This window comes from Nematolebias whitei, chromosome 3 (assembly GCF_014905685.2).
Source record: "Nematolebias whitei isolate Nwh7 chromosome 3, NemWhi1, whole genome shotgun sequence".
Lineage (NCBI taxonomy): Eukaryota > Metazoa > Chordata > Actinopteri > Cyprinodontiformes > Rivulidae > Nematolebias > Nematolebias whitei.
In genome coordinates, this window is record NC_056500.1 from 13,487,842 (window position 1) to 13,506,132 (window position 18,291).

Consider the following 18,291-nt stretch of genomic DNA (forward strand, 5'->3'; position numbering starts at 1 on the left):
TATTATTATTATTATTATTATTATTATTATTATTATTATTATTATTAATAATATTAACCTTCATTTAACAAGACAAATCTCATTCAGATCACAAATCTCTTTTGCAAGGGAGACCATGGGCCTGAAGGCAGCCTAACATGCAGGTTTTTGGCCTGTGAGAGGAATCCAGAACACCTGGAGAAAACCAACGCAAACACAACGTACGTAGAACATACCAACTCCACCCAGAAAGACCCCAGGTCCAAACTGGGAATTGAACCCAGGCCTTCTTGCTGTGAGGCAACAGTGCTAACCACTATTTCATCATGCTAATTTTTAGAACGCTCATGTGGTTTAGGCTATAGAAACTTACAGCTGTTATAAATTTTATTAAAGTTTTATTTATTTAACTTTATAATAAAGTATTTACAGTAGTCCCTCACTACTTTGCGGTTTGACTTTCGTGGACTCACTCTATCGAGGTTTGCGGACAAACAGTCTGTTCATATATTAGAGAAATTATTATTATTTTTTTTTTTACACATGATTGTGGATTGTACAGTAATATCACTTTACAGAACTCATGTGGACGTGAAAAAGTTAATGACAAAAAAATAATAATTCGGGTGCCGCCATTTTGTATTTTTCTTTCATTCACCCTCACATTGTACTTGTAATCGCCACTCAGACGGACTACACTGCCCTTAATTCATTGCTGTAGCACCTCGGGCCGCTGTTTTCTGCCAAACAGTATTTTTGCAAAGCAAAGTCATGACTGCTGAACTGGCCTTTCAAAAGTAAATTTTAATTCATGTTGCATGGAAGAGTTATTTATTTTTTCATTTTTTTAAAGAAAATTCAACTTTACAAACGTAAAATTCTCAATAAAGTGTAAATCATGTCAGGGCATCTATTTAAGTAATGGATCATTGCACTTAGTTACTGATCCAATCAGCGCCCGGGTTACTGTCAGCTCTGTTTTTAATGCGGATGAAACAGGCATGTTCTGGAAAAGGATGCCATCTCACACTTTTATTATGAAGGACGAAGCCAAAGCCCCTGGTTTCATCTCATCTTCATCACGTTCATCATCATCACTGAACAGCTAAATCTTCATCTCTATTTCATCTCTGGTGAGTACCCATTTAAAATTAATATATTTTTTTCAATAGTTTAAGAGTGTAGAAAATTGTTAGGAACATTGCAAGAGTGCAGGAAAGGTTTAAAACACCAATGCCTGTATATACAATGAACTACTACTTACTACTACTACAGTAAATACTAAAATAAACTACTACTTACTGCTGCTACTACTACTACTACTTGTGTACATAATTTTGTTCCATCTCAAGTATTACATGAGTTGGTAATGACAATAAAGTTTATTTGAACTTGAACTACTTTGTGGTTTTTCACTTATCGCGGGGGTGTGTGGTCTCTTAAACCCCGGAATAAATGAGGGATTATTGTACATTAAACATCAACTAAGACAATGAATATGTGTGTTTCAGAACTCATCAAAAGAACTAGTAAATATTTACAACGACTCACCGGAACTCCTTTTTCTCCCTTTGGGCCTGCTTCTCCAGATTCACCAGGTGATCCCTGCAAGAACAGAACTCAGATATTAAATGTTTAAAATCTATATTTGTTTTGTGGGCGAGTGACATTCTGTAGCAGGAACTGAGTATTTCTATAACGAAATGGATAATCCTTGTTGGAGTTACTTTATATGGAATAAATGTGGAAATACAGAGCTCATATTCTGACAGGAAGTTTCCTCTGAAGTACAGATACATCTGTGATAAAAGTGAATCCTTCAGATTTAAATGTTTTCTGTACCTTTTCTATTATTGTTAAAATTTTACTTTAAACTTTACACTGTGGTTGCTTACTTTGATATAAGGATAAAGACAGATCAATACTTAGTTCCCACTGTCCAACAAACATTTGTCCACTTACCGGCAGTCCTGGTGGGCCAATGGTCCCACGAGGCCCAATAGGACCAGGATGACCCTGAAATATGTTAAAGATATTATACTTTTACTCGTAAGATTTAATCCTTATCATTATGACATGTATATAACTCATTTCCTCTTTGTTCCCTACTTTTACTTAAAGCCACGTCGCTGTATGTTTTTTTTTTATCCAGTGCATCATATCCCAACATCAGGAAGCTCAAATAATAAAATATGTTATGTTTTGTTTGAGGATAGAAATTTTCAAACTTATTTAATAAAAGCAACAAGTGATGTGACAATATGAGGAATGTTGTCACAAACAGCCTACCTGCTCAACTAAACAATTATCAAATAAAATGTAGGTAAAGATTATCTTTATTTAGGTAAATAACTTCACCACGTCAGCCAATACATAACCGTTCATGCATCCATTCATTAGAAAACTAAACAAAGTAGATTTTTGTCTTCTGGTCTGACTTATACATGTTTTAAATTACTTTAATGACCTACCTGATACCCTTGGTCCCCTGGCTCTCCGCGCTCCCCACGCTCTCCTGGTGAACCCTGTGTAAACAAAAATGCAAACCCATGAACTCACTGTGCATGCATGCTATTTATGTCTCTAACTTTTACTGAGCTGCAGATTTATTAAAAAAATTTATCAGACAACCGTAATCCCCCACCTTCAACTCAACAAAGATCATGTCATTAACATGCTTTAAGTTTTCATAATTCTATAGATATATGGAAGAGTTCCATTTTGCACCACAAAGTTGGCTCTTTAGTCAGAGCTTTTCAGAGCTTGGAATCAAAACGCTTACAAATCATTTTACTGTTCTGCTGCCATCCCCCTGACTCAAATATGTCCTGATAATTATTAGATGTTACTTTAAGAATGATATATTTGTTTGGGTTGATATGACCCACATATTTTAACAATATAAGTGAAATTCTGGATTCCCGGGAGCTCTCACTTTTGTCAAAAGAAGAAAAGTTTCAATAAATTTACAAAAAAACCAAAAACACGTTTGTAATGAGAAAATATTTATGATCAAAATATTGTGTCTAGGAGATCACAAGAAAAACTTTTTAATAACCATGCTGAACATTTTGTTTAAAGCTTTCTGCAGCTAAATGAAAGTTGATGCTCCAGCATCAATGTGTGGCATGGATGCTGCACAACTGCAGAAAGAAAGGCTTTGCAAAAAGTGGTGAAGGCTGCACAGAAGTCTGTTGGAGTCAGTCTCCCCTCCATCACAGACATCTACACCTCCAGATGTAGGAAGAGGGCCACCTGCATCATGAAGGACCCCACTCACCCAGCACAAACACTTTTTGCCCCGTTCCCCTCAGGAAGGAGGTTGAGGAGCATTAAGTGCAGAACCACGAGACTGAAGAACAGCTTCTACCCTGAGGCTGTTAGACTCATGAATATGTAACCAGGATAATCACTGTGAAAAATCACATCATGTTGCTGCTGATCTGTTTCATGTTGCTGCTGATCTGTTTCATGCTGATGTGTTCATTCATACTCATCTGCTCACACAGACTCGTGTTCGTGCTGCTGTTTGGCATATTGTTTTTATGCTATTAGTACTTAGCATATTTTTAGTTTATGTTTTTCTTAGTTCATATCTTAAATTTTATTACTATTTTTATTTTACATTTTATTGTTGGATGTAACTGGGACCCTGTGTACATAATTTCATTCCACCACATGTACCACATGTGGTGGAACGACAATAAAGAAACTCTGACTCTGAAAAGTGATAACTAAATAATACTGCTGACATGCTGTATTTAAAGAAAATAAGCTGTATTTTCTTCTGTTGAGGCAAAACAAGATATTAATGCAAAACTTGGAGGTTTATTTGGACAAAAATTTGTCATCCAGCATGGACCTTGTATTGAAATGGTTTAAAGGGAACAAGGAGTGTTTAGAAAGCAGAGTTTAAAGGAAAGCAAGACCTACTGGTTCACCTAAGGGCCCTGGTGGTCCTGGAGTCGTATTGTCCTCGCCTGAAAAACCCTGGAATGCATAAAAAATCCTGCATAATCAAAAATGAATGGATATATGGTATGCAAACATTTGCAACAAGTAAATTTGGAGCCAAGTTAAAGTATGCAAATAGTTATATTTTATTTGCTATTTCAGGAGTTAAATTACCTTTTCACCTTTAGGCCCTGGTGGTCCGGCGGGCCCGGGCTTGCCAAGATGCCCCTCAAAAAAGAAGAAAGCTGATTATTGAACACAGTGAAACCAACAGCTCCACAATGTGAAGGATGACAGCATAAAACTGTTGATGTTTGATAAGAACAACATTTTATCTAAAGAGGTCTGTATGTTTTCTCAACATATAAATTGATCGAGTTATTTCTGTGTTGAGTTCCAAGCCCCCCACCCCTTCAAAAAACATAAAATTTTATTAGGAAAATCACAACATGTAACAGAGAATATTGGAGTGGTTGCAGCTGTCAATGATTTAAAGTTAGTGTTTAAAAATAAGAAACCGTCCAGATTAACTGACTGAACATTGTTGTATTTTTACCTGGAGTATTGAGCATGGACTTTGGTGTTAGTGTGTAAAACTTTACATCACATAAAAGAGCAGCTCTGTATTAAGCTCATGCAAGGTTACCCGGTGTATTTCCACACAAGTTCATCTCAAATTAATCCAGCTTTGAATAAACCCAACAATGGAGTAAACTGTGCAGATTTAGACTTAGGACTTAGAAAATCTCAAATTTATCCTTAAATAAAAGTATTATTTTATTAAATACATACATTATTTTTGTTGATTTTTTTTCTGTTATATGTATTCATTTGTGAATAGGTGTAAACCAAACCTTAGACATGAACCACTTACTGGGTATCCTGGCAGTCCTGGTTGCCCCTCTAACCCCATGACTCCTGGCTGACCCTGAAATTAATGCAGAAAATGCTTGCAAAAAGGTTTGGTTCAAAACAAACACACTTTAACACTGATAATCTATTTTGCTAAGACTATCACATTGGTTGTGTCGAGGAATACAGGAATCGATTCTACAGGAATATTTCCAGACAATATGAAAGTAGCTAAAGTAATTCCACTTTATAAAAAATGGAGACATGTAAATATGTCTTTACTAATTACAGACACATATCCTTGTTTTCACAGTTTACAAGAATTCTAGAGAAATTATTTTTAATCAGGTTAGATAAATTTGTTGATCGTAAGAATATCTTAAGTAAAAGTTGAACCAAATAACTAGACCTCAGTGGCACATATAGAATAAATTGAAGATATATCAACTGATTAAAATATATCACTGTGTTAGCATTTTTGTTGAGCTTAAGAATGTTTTTGACAGTAATGGTCATAAAAATCTAATTGAAAAGTTGAATAAATATGGCATTAGAGGGTTAGCTCTACAGTGGGTGTTTAGTTACCTGTAAAATAGAAAACATTTTTTACAGTTAAATAGTGTTAGGTCAGATTTATGTAATATAAGTTGTGGAGTTCTTCAGGGTTCTTTACTCGAGCCAAAACTGTTTATTTTGCATATGAATGACTTGGTCATGTGAGGATTTGTGTTCCCTAGTGTGTCTCCTCCTTGTGGTCTATCTCAGCTCCTCCCACCTATTCTTGATTGTCCTTTCCCCAGGTGTTTGTCATTGTCTGTTCATTAGCGTTTGCATCCCTGTGTTCCTCTTTGTCTGGCATTGTCTTGTATGGCGTTGTGTCCTGTCCTCCCTCTGTGTCTCCTAGGAAATGTAAGCTGTGCTGCCACATCAGTCTTTTGTTTTTCTTTTTCCAAGTAATAAATATTAATATTTAAATACCCTTTTGAGTTTCCCCGTGTCTGTCTGCACTTTGGGTTACAGATTAGCACCCTCTTCACCACAACAGACAGGTGAGAGTCACAGAGGCACAGAGTCCACAATATTGCAGACGCTGCACCAATCCATCTGTCAACCAATCCGTCTGTCAATCTCACGCTCGAAAATAAATGACTAACCTTACTAAACATAGAAAATCAGTTCAGAGTCAGTCAGAGTCAGAGAGTTCACACACTGAATCTTCATTCTTCCCTCAATCATGAACAAAACACTGAGATACTTGAACTCCTTCACTTGAGGCAGAACCTCACCCTTGACCCGAAGAGAGCAATCCATCTTTTCTTGTCTGAGGACCATGCCCTCAGATTTAGAGTTTCTGATCCTCATCCCAGCCACTCCAAACTTGTCTGTGAACCACTCCAGTGAGAGCTAGAGATCATGTAACAATGACGCCAACAGAACCACATGATCCGCAAATGGCAGAGAAGGAATCCTGAGTCCACCGAACTGAACTCCTTCCATCCTCGGACTGCACCGAGAAATTTTGTCCATAAAAGTTATGAACAGAATTGGTGACAACAAGCAACCCTGGTGGAGTCCTACTCCCACCCTGAAGAAGTCCAGCTTACTACCGGCAATGCAAACCAAACTCTTGCCCTGTTTGTATAGGGACTGAACAGCCCATACCAACGGGCCTCCAATACCATACTCATGGAGCACCCCCACACAGTATACCTCAAGGAACACAATTAAAATCCTTCTCCAAGTCCACAAAACACATGTAGACTGGATGGGCAAACTTCCATGACCTCTTGAGGACCCTAGTGAGGTTAAAGAGCTGATCAAGATTTTCACAGCCAGAACAGAACCTGCATTGCTTCTCCTGGATCTGCGGTTCGACCAGCAATAGGACTTGCTTCTCCAGTACCCATGAATAGACCTTACCAGGAAAGCTAAGGAGAGTGATGTCCCTAAAATTGGAGCACACCTTCCGGTCCCCCTTTTTAAAAAGGGGAATTATCACCCCAGTCTTCCAATCCAGTGGCACTTCCCCTGATGTCCACACAATGTTGCAAAGTAGTGTCAACCAAGATAGCCCCACAACAACCAGAGCCTTAAAAAAATCAGTGCAAATCTCATCTACCCCCGGAGCTCTACCGCCATGGAAGACATGCCAGTGAGACTGAAAAGGTTCAAGAAGTATTCCTTCCAACTCCCAATGACATCAATCGTTGAGATCAAAAGCACTCCACCTTCACTGCACACAGTGTTATTAAAGCACTGCTTTCCCCTCCTCAGTTGCATGATGGTTTGTCAGAATTTTCTCTGAGCTGATTGAGAGTCTTTATCCAAAGCCTCATCTGACTCATCACACATCCGAGCTTTTGCCTCAGCAACAGCCAAGGCTGCAGACCACTTGGCCCTCCGGTATTCCTCAGCTGCCTCTGGAGTCCCACCAGCCAACAAGGCCCGATTGGACTCCTTCTTCAGCTTGACAGCCTCCCTAACCTGGGGTGTTCACCACGAGTTTGAGGATGGCCACCACGAGAAACACTGACAATCTTATGGCCACAGCTCAAGGAAGCTACCTCCACAATTGAGGTGTGGAACATGGCTCACTTGGACTCAATGTCCCCCGCTTCAGCTGGGATGTGGTTAAAGCTCTCCCTGAGGTATGAGTTTAAGGTCTACCTGACAGGTTCTTCTGCCAGGCATTCCCAGCAAACCCTCAATACACGTTTAGGCTCATCGGGTCTGTCTGGCATCTTCCGCCTCCATCTGACCCTGATTACTACCAGGTGGCGATCAGTTGGCAGCTCATCTCCTCTCTTCACCCGAGTGTTCAAAAAACGTCAGCAAATCAGATGACATGACTACAAAGTCAATCATCGATCTACAACCTAGGGTGTCCTGGTGCCAAGCATGGACATGCTTATGTTTGAACATGGTGTTTGTGATGGACAAACTATGACTAGCATAGAAGTCCAACAACAGAACACCGCTTGGGTTCAGATCAGAGAGGCTGTTCCTCCTAATCACGCCCCTCCACGTCACACTGACATTACCCACATGAGCACTGAAGTCCCCAAGCAGAACAAAAGAGTTCCCAGCTGGAGCACCTTCCAGCACTCCTGCCAAGGACTCAAAGAAGGCCGGATACTCTGAACTGCCATTTGGCGCGTAGGCGCAAACAATAGTCAGAGCTTTGTTCAGGCTTGAGTCTATAAAGTGTGGTATTAATGATGTAATATATTTTTATTATTATTTTATTTCTTGAAGATAAGGGGCAGATGTGAGAAGATGTTTTTGAGATGTACTCTGGGGTTTTTGTTAATGAAAAACATGCCCAAAAAAAGACACTCCAACCATGACTTTGACTACTTCATAAACTAAAGGCTCTAAACATGATTTCTTCTTTTTAAAGTAGTCTGATTCTAAAGCAGGTTAAAGTGAGACGAAAGACAGGAAGAGTTTGAACTAACAGTTGGGCCTCGAGTTCCTCTGGCACCTTTCAGCCCTGGCTCGCCTTGTTGACCAATGTCTCCCCGAGAACCGATCTCACCAGCTAGACCTGGAGGACCTTTTTCTCCCTGTAAATAATCAAAAGCTCAGGTAAAATCAGAAAAAGTGATGTTGACTCAAAGTTATTGGGCAACGTTAAATAAAAAACAGACAAACATTAGAGCTCCTTCAAAAGAAAACATATAAATATTGTATGGTCAAAGACGGCTCTCACCTTCTTCCCGTGCCGACCTCTGTTCCCTGGAGGACCCAGTTTTCCTTCTGGTCCCTTTGAAAAGAGATTAATTTATTACCAGTAATAGTAATAGTCAAATGACTTGTTAAACTGAAGTCTGATTTATACTGAGAACTCTCATTCAAGAGTGTTTAAACCACAGGTGGTGTTTGTGTGGGGGTTCCAATTTTGAGAAGACACAGTTATCTTATTTAATTTGTTTCATTTTCTGTCAACTGTGGATCTTTCAAAAAACTTACACGAAACCCTTGTTTCCCAGGAATTCCAGTTGGTCCTTGGAGCCCAGGTTCTCCTTCTAGCCCCTTTTCTCCTTGCTCCCCAATGGGCCCCTGCTCACCAGACTCCCCCTGACAGTGTAAGAGAAAAAAGGAAACACAGTCAAATTGACGGATATGATAGTCTGCTGCTTCTAGGTCAACAAAAAGTCTTTAAAAATTACAAATATATTGGTTTAATTAATTTATTTTTAAAACTTTACGTTATGCAATTATATAGAGTGAAATTGACTGGCTTTAATAAATAATCTGTATGCCTTCAACTATTTTTCTATTAAATCTTAAACAATTCAACTTGAAAACTTTAAAATTCTAAACAAACCAAATATGTTTTATAGTACTCATGAAACTCTTTGGATAAAAATGGACTGTTAGAACCCTAAGTGTTTTTACCTTTGGTCCATATTTCCCTTGAGGGCCGTCTTCACCTGGAGGTCCAGGAGGACCCTGAGAAGAGACAACAAATTACAACAAATTGTTTTTATTATTGAAAACAGAGTTTGTTCCTGGAAAGAGCTATTGTATCACTGACTACTGACTCTATATTATATGAAAAGAAAAAAATTGGACTTTATTTTTTACTAAATTGTATGTCATATCTATTTGGATTACCAATACTTTGCTTAGCCAGTATCTTGCTGTTATGCCAAAAATGTGAACAGCATTCACTCAGGCATTTCCAAAACGTTTGAAAATGCCCATGAGTGTTCTCAATCTTCTCATGCTAGTAGGTCCTTCAGCTTTGCAGGAAGTTTCCTCCTTAACTCTTCCATTGATATCCGTAATATTCAGGACAGGTAAAATGTGAGCGGAGTTGTGCATCTAAATAAAGTGCAAGGTTTAGAACACAGTTTTTTAAGCTGATGTGAGTTTCTAAAGTTAGCTGCAAACAGGTTGTTGCATGGCATGCTGGTGGCTTGGTTATGAGCAGAATTTAATGAGACTGCAACTAAACATTTGTCTATTTCTCAAAATAGTTTTGTTATTGTCAGTTGCCAACTTGTCACACAGTCACAACCAAGTGAGATACTGGCTGTAACAAATAAACCAATAAATTACTTATGATACTTGACACCATAGAAGAGTTAATGAATCTTCAAAAGGAGTAAACATGAACATTTTGAAATAGAGCAACTAAAACAAGGCTGAAGAGTGTATAACATGCCTACAATTTAAAGTTAAATATTCTAAACAGTTCTAATGTTTTATTTACAGATATAGTACTTAATGTGTACTTGTGTAAATTAAACAATAAAGCCATAAATGTGTGGTGCTGATTGTTGTTTATCATCATTTTACATTTTTGTGTGGAATAAAAACAAAAACTAGCTGAGAGCTCAAAAGAAGATTTCTGCAAGTTTCATTAAATTGTGTCTAATACTTTTTAGGGCTTTTGGAAGATCGTTATGATTAAGACTTACACAAGTTGTGGAAAATAGATAATTAAAATTTTCAAATGCAAGGAGCAAAGCAGCCAGATTCTTTTTCAGAGAGGGCTAAATGCCCACTTCCTACTGACAGGGCTGCTGCATGATGAGCCTTTAAGTTTTGTTACACAGAACAAATGAATGCCAAAATATAAAATGTTGACTGAAGAAGCAATAAACGCCAAATTTAGGACATAGGTATTTGAAAATCTGGACACATTTAAGACTCTTTAAGGCTTCAAATATACATTAATAAACTTAAAATTGTCTTTTAATGATCTCACAGAAACTCTGCAAAAGACACTTATCTAAATTTTAGGCTAATGACATCAACAGTGAGCTTTGAGAAAATGTCTAACCAAATAGGAGGAAAGATCCTTCATTCTTGTACACCAAACTAGTAGAGTGACCCCTGCTGGTTTTTGAAAAAGATGCAGGTTCAAGGGTTGGTGCTTAGCAGACTTTTCTTTATTGCTCACTGATAACGCCACAAAGATGCTACTGAACCCTGAGTGAGAATCCCAAATAAGCTTGAAAAGAGCATCACACTAAAGCCACGTATACACAAATATTATCAATATTTCCCACAATAAGGCCTTTCTCCAGACTAGCTAAACATCCACTGTGGTGCTGGGAATCTCTTAAAGGCCAGCACTCCGTGTACACGCCTGTTGGTGAAATGGTATGAGTGTTTAATGTCATGTCTTTAAGTTGTATTTTATAATGCATACATTTCTGTGGTTTGTTTTCACTTCTTTTGAACGAGTTGCATTGCAATGATGGTCATATATCTGGCATTGTTAGTAGGCCTTCTTAACATTACTAACAAGAACAATTGGGTGGTCTAATCACCAACAGGTGTGCATATGACATGTTGGTCATTATTATAAAAGACCCCAGAAAGTGTTTGATTTATCTTGAAAATACAGCTAAAGGCTAAAATGATAACACAATGAGGTTGTTGGTTTTTACATATGGAGATAGAGTGAAATGCACATTTCAATTCAGTCTATGATCATCCCTTACACAGCAAAATGATTGTGTGACTTGTTCAAAAACAAATATAGTTTTAAAGATTCATGGGATAACATTTTTGGCAACATCAGAATGATGGAAGTAACAATTCAACTGGATTAAGTTTATCCAAATACATTGATGGGCAAGACTTGAGGATAATTTGCAGTTACTCACTCTGGTTCCCTCCTGACCCTGTTCCCCATCAGCTCCTGGAGGTCCAATATCACCCTATAATGAAACAGAACACAACACATGGCTATCTGGATGTCAAACCAATCTATCTATATGTGTCAGCCATCTTACAGTGACCAACGATGTAGCTATTTCACTGCAGGTATGTCAGGTATAAACAAGGAGTTTCACATAATTGTCATGTGACATAAGCAGAAGCTTCTCAGACTCCAACAAAGTCACACTGACCTTTAATCCTGGCTCTCCATATGCACCTGGTTCCCCCTCAACACCTGGAGCACCCTACAAAAATTAGACATGGACATCAAGGAGGAAACTTGAACCGTTTCCAGTCTATACAAGCACAGTAGTAATGCCTCTAAAACGTATTTTAAAAAAATGTGCCGACAATTCTGAATATTTAAAGTAAAGTACTTCAAGTCCTTGCTCTCCAGTGGTTCCAGACTCTCCAGGGGATCCTTTAGGTCCCTAGAAATATACACATAAACACAATTAGCACAATGAAGATTTGCTGAAAGCAAAACTTTGATTTTTCCTAATAAAGTTGACACATCAAAACAAGAAAAAAACATCTGACAAAAAAAACTTAAGCTCTAAGATAAAAAAAAAGAAACTGAAAAGCAGCCAAACACAAGATGAGACTCATAACACGAGCAAGGCCTCTAGCTTTATTTAATACTCCCAGCCTAATAAATACCTGTATCTGATTGTTTGACAGCTTTTATGTCCCCAGGGAACTGGTAGATTTCCAGGAAAATTAAGAGTTTAAAGACCAATCCCAGAGAGGTATAGAGCATTCAGGTGTGAAGAAGTAGGGAAGCAGTAAGTGATGAAGCAATTAGTCACCACTCGTTTCTTTCAAACAGTTTAGGTTTTGGTTATGAGTCACACTGGATATTCTCAAGTGCTTCTTAAATACTTCCAACACTACAAGCATTTTGTTGTTGTAAACCGTTGTAAGCAACTATCACCCTTGTATTTTCTCCACAGTCATGACATATCATAGAGAAGACAGTTTTTAGAGAGTGAAGTTAGATTTTAATTTCCTAAAATAAAACAACAATGTCAAAATCAAGTGTTTACTTACTGGTTCACCATGGTGGCCCCTCTCCCCAGTGCTCCCTGGAATACCTGCCTTACCCTGAAAGCACAGTCATGTGGAGTTGTGGTTCATTAATTCATAGAATGTTGCTAAACAAGGATAAAACACACTAAATTTGATTATAACAATTGTCAACATCCCCAGTGTGACCACATACACCATAGGAAATAACATTATTGAAATGGTTTCTGACACCAGCAGGCTTTTACAGCAGGACAGATAGATGTTTTTTTTAGGCAGTGGCTTCAGTTTGTTGTTGCCCAAACTGAATTTTAAGTTTAAACAAAACATTTTAATTTGAAACAGAGTTCAGTCCAATAGTTTGGGGAAACTTCTGAGTATGCATGATAGACACAAGCATTTAAATAGCAACATCCACCCATCCATCATCTTCTGCTTGTTCTGGAATTGGATTGCGGAACAGCAGCTTGATCAGGGAAGCCCAGACATCTCTTTCCCCAGCCTCCTCTTCCAGTTCCTTTAGGAAGATTTTTATGTATTCCCAGGCCAGCCAAGAGACAAAGAGACATAGTCACTTCAGCGCGACTTGGGTCTTCCCTTAGGTCTCTTCCCAGTTGGCCATGCCTGGTCTCTCCTGGATAACTGAACTTCTCACCCTATCACCAAGGGTGTGTGTAGCTAAGCAGTGGAGAAACTAATTTAAACCGTTTGTATTTATAGTCTTGTAATTTTGGTCACTATCCAAAATTGTGACAGAGTTTGCAGTACTAAGGAAGCTGCACCAATCTGTGTCAGTCATACAATCATTCTTCCCTCACTCATGAACAAATCCCTGAGATACCTGAACTTCTCCACTTGAAGCAGAATCTCACTCCCACTCCACAGTATTTTGACTGAGGACCATCACCTCAGAACTGGAGGTGCTGATCCTCATCTCACTCACTTTGCACTCTGCTGTGAAGCACTTCAGAGAGCTGGAAATCATGACAAAATGATGCCAACAGGACTACATCATCTGCAAATAGCAGAGATGGAATCCTGAGGCCACAGAACTGGACTCCCTCCTTCATCTAGCAACACCAAAAAACTAAATCCATAAAAGTTATGAATAGAATTGGTGACAATGGGCAGCACTGGTAGAATCCAACACAAACCCCGAAGGGGTCTGACATACCCTCGGCAATGTGAACTAAACTCTTGCACTGCTTGTATAGAAATCGAATGGCCTGTAGCAACGGATGCCAATCTCACGGAGAACCCCGCACAATGCACCTTGAGGAACACTGTTGTGTGCCTTCTCCGAGTCCGCAAAACATGTAGACTGGTTTGGCAAACACCTATACCCCCTCAAGGACCCTAATGAGGGTAAAGAGTTTGCCCATTGTTCCACAGTTAGGATTATGAGATTCCACCATCTACTGGACTTGCTTCTCCAGTACATCCAAGTAGACCTTACTGGGGAGGCTAAGGAGAGTGATGTCCCTATAAATGGAACATGCCTTCTGTCCCCCTTTTTGAAGAGGGGGACCATCATCCTAGTCTGCCAATCCAGTGGAACTGTCCTGGATGTCTGCATGATGTTGCAAAGGTGTATCAGCCAAGACAAGCCAGTAGTGTTTAGAGCTCAGAAGTACTCAGAGTGGATCTCAACCACACCTGGAGCCCCGCCACCTTGGAGCTTCTCAACTACCATTATGATCTCAAACCTGGTTATGGATGGACTAACCCCCCAAGTTCCCTGACTCAACTTATTCCATGGAATATGTACTTCTCGGATTGAGAAGGTCTGAGTTTGTTTTGTTGATATTTTCATGGCATTTTTGTAAAATATATTTTGAATGTTAATTTTGAAAGACCATTAAAAAAAACGGATAAAAATGTATCACTAATGCCTGTGCAGATTTTTTTTGATTGGCTTCTAAATAAAAAAAACTATTTTTATTAGCTGGATGCAATTTTTTGCAGTGAAAGATCAACAGAGGTCCAAATCGATAAACATTAGCAAATACAGCCAAATATAGCAAATATAGCTGCACTATAAAAACATTGTTTATCTATAAGTTAAGACTTTTTTATGTAATGGAAAAAAAGGCAGCACCTCTCATGAGGCTGCAGCCTCAGGCACCCCCGTCTTCCCATGTACGTATAGTGTTTGGCTGTTTGTGTTTCTTGGACGGGCTGTACAGAAATGTAATTTTGTTGTGCTTTGGTGCAATGACAAAAAAATCTGATTCTGACTTTTATGTATTTATTTTTCTTTGTCTCCTGTGGCTTAAAAATGTACACTGTTTAGCTGAAGTCAGCAGACGTTGTCTTAAAAAAAAAAATCTTACTCTTCAGATTCTCATGTAATAATTTCACAGTTGCTTTTCTAGCTAAGACCAGACATACAAGTTAGCTTGTTTTTTTAGTTGGTCTGCAAAGGGGCAGATTTTAACCAATACTGGACAGACACTTATAGTTAAAAATTTTAAATAAGTCTGATTCTCAATTATTTATCATCTTTCAGTCAAACCCTTTATATTCACATACTTCTACCTCTTTGAGAATGTTTTATTGATAGCAATATGATAATGATGATTTGTCCTGATACATGCTCAATAATCCAGATAGATAAACCTAACAAGGTTAAGTCAGGTCCTCTGGATGGATTCTTCTTAAGACTGAAGAAGTCTTTTGGAAAAAAGATGAAATGTTTCAACAAAGAAGAATTCATCCAGAGGACCTGACGTAATCTTGTTAGATAATGTTGATTCTTAGCTCTCTGGTGCTTTCCTTCTTTTCTATGACAAGTAAACCAATGATTAGACCGCACCTTAACACATGTTATTACAACCTAAAGATGGCTTCCATCCCTTTCATCATCTCTTTGGACAGGATATGACAAAAACATATCTTTTGAACATAGGAGATGACACCTGGACACAAAACTGTTCATCAGAGTAAAAGTCCCATTAAAGTTGAGTCTTTAAAAATCAATCAACCTTTATTTATACAGGTAAATCCCATTGAGCCTCAAGGAATGTCAACTTGTTGGACAAATGTCTGTAATTTTCATGTTGTTTGAAATATTTATCCTTTAATTATAAACTTAAATTAAAGCTTTTATATTTACCAACTATGCCTGAATAGCTCTATAAAAATGTTTACTTTGTGTGCAAACTTAAAAAAACAACAAAAAAAACAATCAACAATAAGTCATAAACTGAACTGTATTGATTAAGTTGCACATTTGGATAATGGAGCAACAGATGCAGAAGTATTAGTAATTAAATGGAAAATACCAGTATTTGCATAGTACTAATAAACATTTTAGCATAACTATTCATAATATGTCCTAAATCAACAACTGCTATTATACAATTTCTATAAGCACATGTGTCCCAAGCTGCAAAGACCTTTAAAGACTTAAGCTAGCAAAAATAACTGAAAGGTAAGCAAAAAGGTCATATGGTATGCAAAGTGTAAAAAATAGTCAAACGTGCTTTTTCATCTTCAGCAAAAAAAAAAAAAAAAAAAAAAATCAGAACCCAGATGTAATGATGTTTGCAGGAAATGTTATCACACACAAGATGGCGCTGTGACTTCAGAGGCAGACGTAAGGCTGTAATGAGAAAGTGGTTTCTGATTGTGGATGAGCTATGTAGAGATGTAGATGTTTGTTATTGAACAAAGATCAGCAGCAGTAGTTCAACAGTTACTCCAAAAATAAATGCTAGTAGAATGTAGTAATGTATCCTAATCTAAAACAGAATATTTTAATCACACGCAGATTGAAATGAGGACAGAAGAACATAGACAGAGTGTGCATGGGTGGCCTTCGAGAAGCAACAGATTTAAACAAAAAAATATTTGTGGATACATAATTAGTGAAACTAGAAGGAAGCAGTTTAATCATTTGAAAGTCAAGCAACAAATTCAGCATTACCTAAACATTCAGATGATAGTATATCTGGTCATTAAACGTAGAAACAAACGGCACTGTGAATAATCTACTGTTGATAAACCATAGTTTTCATCACTTGGACGACACATGTGGCTCTGTTTCTGGTTTGCTGTTTGATGTTTGTTTGAATTCTTCTACCATCTGTAGAGAATTGGTTGTTTTATCCTTCTTCAACAAAAAGTATATGGAAACTATATTCCAAACTTGCATTTAATGTAAAAACAGCTAAACAAAGGGTTCATTAGAACACAGCCCTTCAAAGCTGCATAAACATCTGCCTAAAATGTGACACCGAAACAGTCAGTGATTTAAAAAAAATAAAAATGCCTTGAGTAGTAGTGCTATTATTTGTCTAAATATGGAGTGTACTTATATACCGCTTTTCTATCATATCAAGACACTCACAGCACTTTACACTACAACACCCAACATTTCTTCCCTTTTTCACATTATAAAAAGCCTGACTAATTATTTTGCTAGCTAGTTTAAATCATTATACGGTCAGTAATTTTATATTGTTTTGAAAAAGACACAAATAAGAGGTGTTGTTAAGCTCTGAAGCAGCACCAAATTATCCTAATAAACACACATACAAAGAAATAAACTAATGGGAGCACACTTAAAATTATTTAATGTGGATCATACATGGTGTGTGGGGGGGGGGGGGGGGGGGATATGTGCATGCATTTTATGAGCCTCCAGCATGTATCCATCCATGCATACATAGATTATTACCCACTTCTTCCTTTTTGAGTCACAAGGATCACTGGTGCCCATATCCAGCAGTCACTATGCAAAAGGCGGAGGACACCCTGAACAGGTCTCCAGTCCATCACAGAGCAGCATAGACAAATGAGACAAACAATCATCCACTCTCTCACTCACACCTAGAAACAATTTTTACCAATCAGCCTAACATTCATGTCTCTGGTCTGTGGGAGGAAAGCGGAGCACCAGGAGAAAACTCACGCATGTACGGAAAGAACATTCAAACTCCACCCAGGAAGGACCCCTGGCCAGAATTCAATTTGGCGGCCTTCTCACTGGGAGGCGGCAGCTCTACCAACTGCACCACTTTGCGGCCACTGCACTTATATCATGTTGAAATTATAAACAGTGACCTGAAAAAAGTATTTAGCTGAATAAAACTACAAGATATGCATCACTCACAGGTTTTCCAGGAGGGCCTCTCTCTCCTGTACCACCAGCCTTGCCCTATAAAGAGAAAAATCAAATTTTAAAATATTAAAATTCTAGGACCTATTGTAATCTTTAAGTTAAGGTTACACAGTTCCTCCAAGACAAAAACATATTGCCAGTTTTATACAAGTAGAGAACAATCAATAAAGCAGTCCAAGGAGGAAAGATGTTTAAAGCAGGACTTGATAATCATACACCTCTTTGTTGGATTTTCTGGTTTACTGGTGTAAGACACGCAAGGTATAACACAAACATAACTAGTATTTAAGAATAAAAACAGTTTACTTTCATAATCCATTAACTTAGACTCACATATTAAAATGTGACCACAGTAATTAAGAATATAATTTGGGTAAAGCTAGACACAAGGAAAAAAAAAATGAAACAACTCCTTTCTGCAAATAAAAAATCTGATTAAAGACTTTACAGTCTCTAAAAGGGCCAAAAAGTTAGAAATGTTGTTGGAAAATACATCTGGTAACAGTGAGTTTTACAAAAAGTGAATGTGCATCTTCAAAAAGCACATGTTAACATAACACAGCTGCATGATGCTTCTCTGAACTGTAATGATTTCTGGCAATGGATAAATAGAGAAGATAAATCTGCCTTCCTATTTATGAAGAAGCCAAAATTTATATATATATATATATATA

The 18,291-nt window shown here is 37.9% G+C and overlaps 1 protein-coding gene across 1 annotated transcript in view; it reads right to left on the reverse strand.

Annotated features, from left to right (window-relative positions):
* Window positions 1-18,291, reverse strand: part of LOC119430578 (collagen alpha-1(XXIV) chain) — a 91,866-nt gene that overhangs the window by 12,647 nt on the left and 60,928 nt on the right. The window contains exons 31-45 of the mRNA XM_037698009.1: window positions 17,609-17,653; window positions 12,517-12,570; window positions 11,844-11,897; window positions 11,658-11,711; window positions 11,412-11,465; window positions 9,187-9,240; window positions 8,758-8,865; window positions 8,498-8,551; window positions 8,244-8,351; window positions 4,808-4,861; window positions 4,108-4,161; window positions 3,913-3,969; window positions 2,451-2,504; window positions 1,942-1,995; window positions 1,531-1,584 (exon numbers count right to left, since the gene is read on the reverse strand). Coding sequence (XP_037553937.1) covers window positions 1,531-1,584; window positions 1,942-1,995; window positions 2,451-2,504; window positions 3,913-3,969; window positions 4,108-4,161; window positions 4,808-4,861; window positions 8,244-8,351; window positions 8,498-8,551; window positions 8,758-8,865; window positions 9,187-9,240; window positions 11,412-11,465; window positions 11,658-11,711; window positions 11,844-11,897; window positions 12,517-12,570; window positions 17,609-17,653 — 912 coding nt within the window. The remainder of the gene's footprint in view (window positions 1-1,530; window positions 1,585-1,941; window positions 1,996-2,450; window positions 2,505-3,912; window positions 3,970-4,107; window positions 4,162-4,807; window positions 4,862-8,243; window positions 8,352-8,497; window positions 8,552-8,757; window positions 8,866-9,186; window positions 9,241-11,411; window positions 11,466-11,657; window positions 11,712-11,843; window positions 11,898-12,516; window positions 12,571-17,608; window positions 17,654-18,291) is intronic.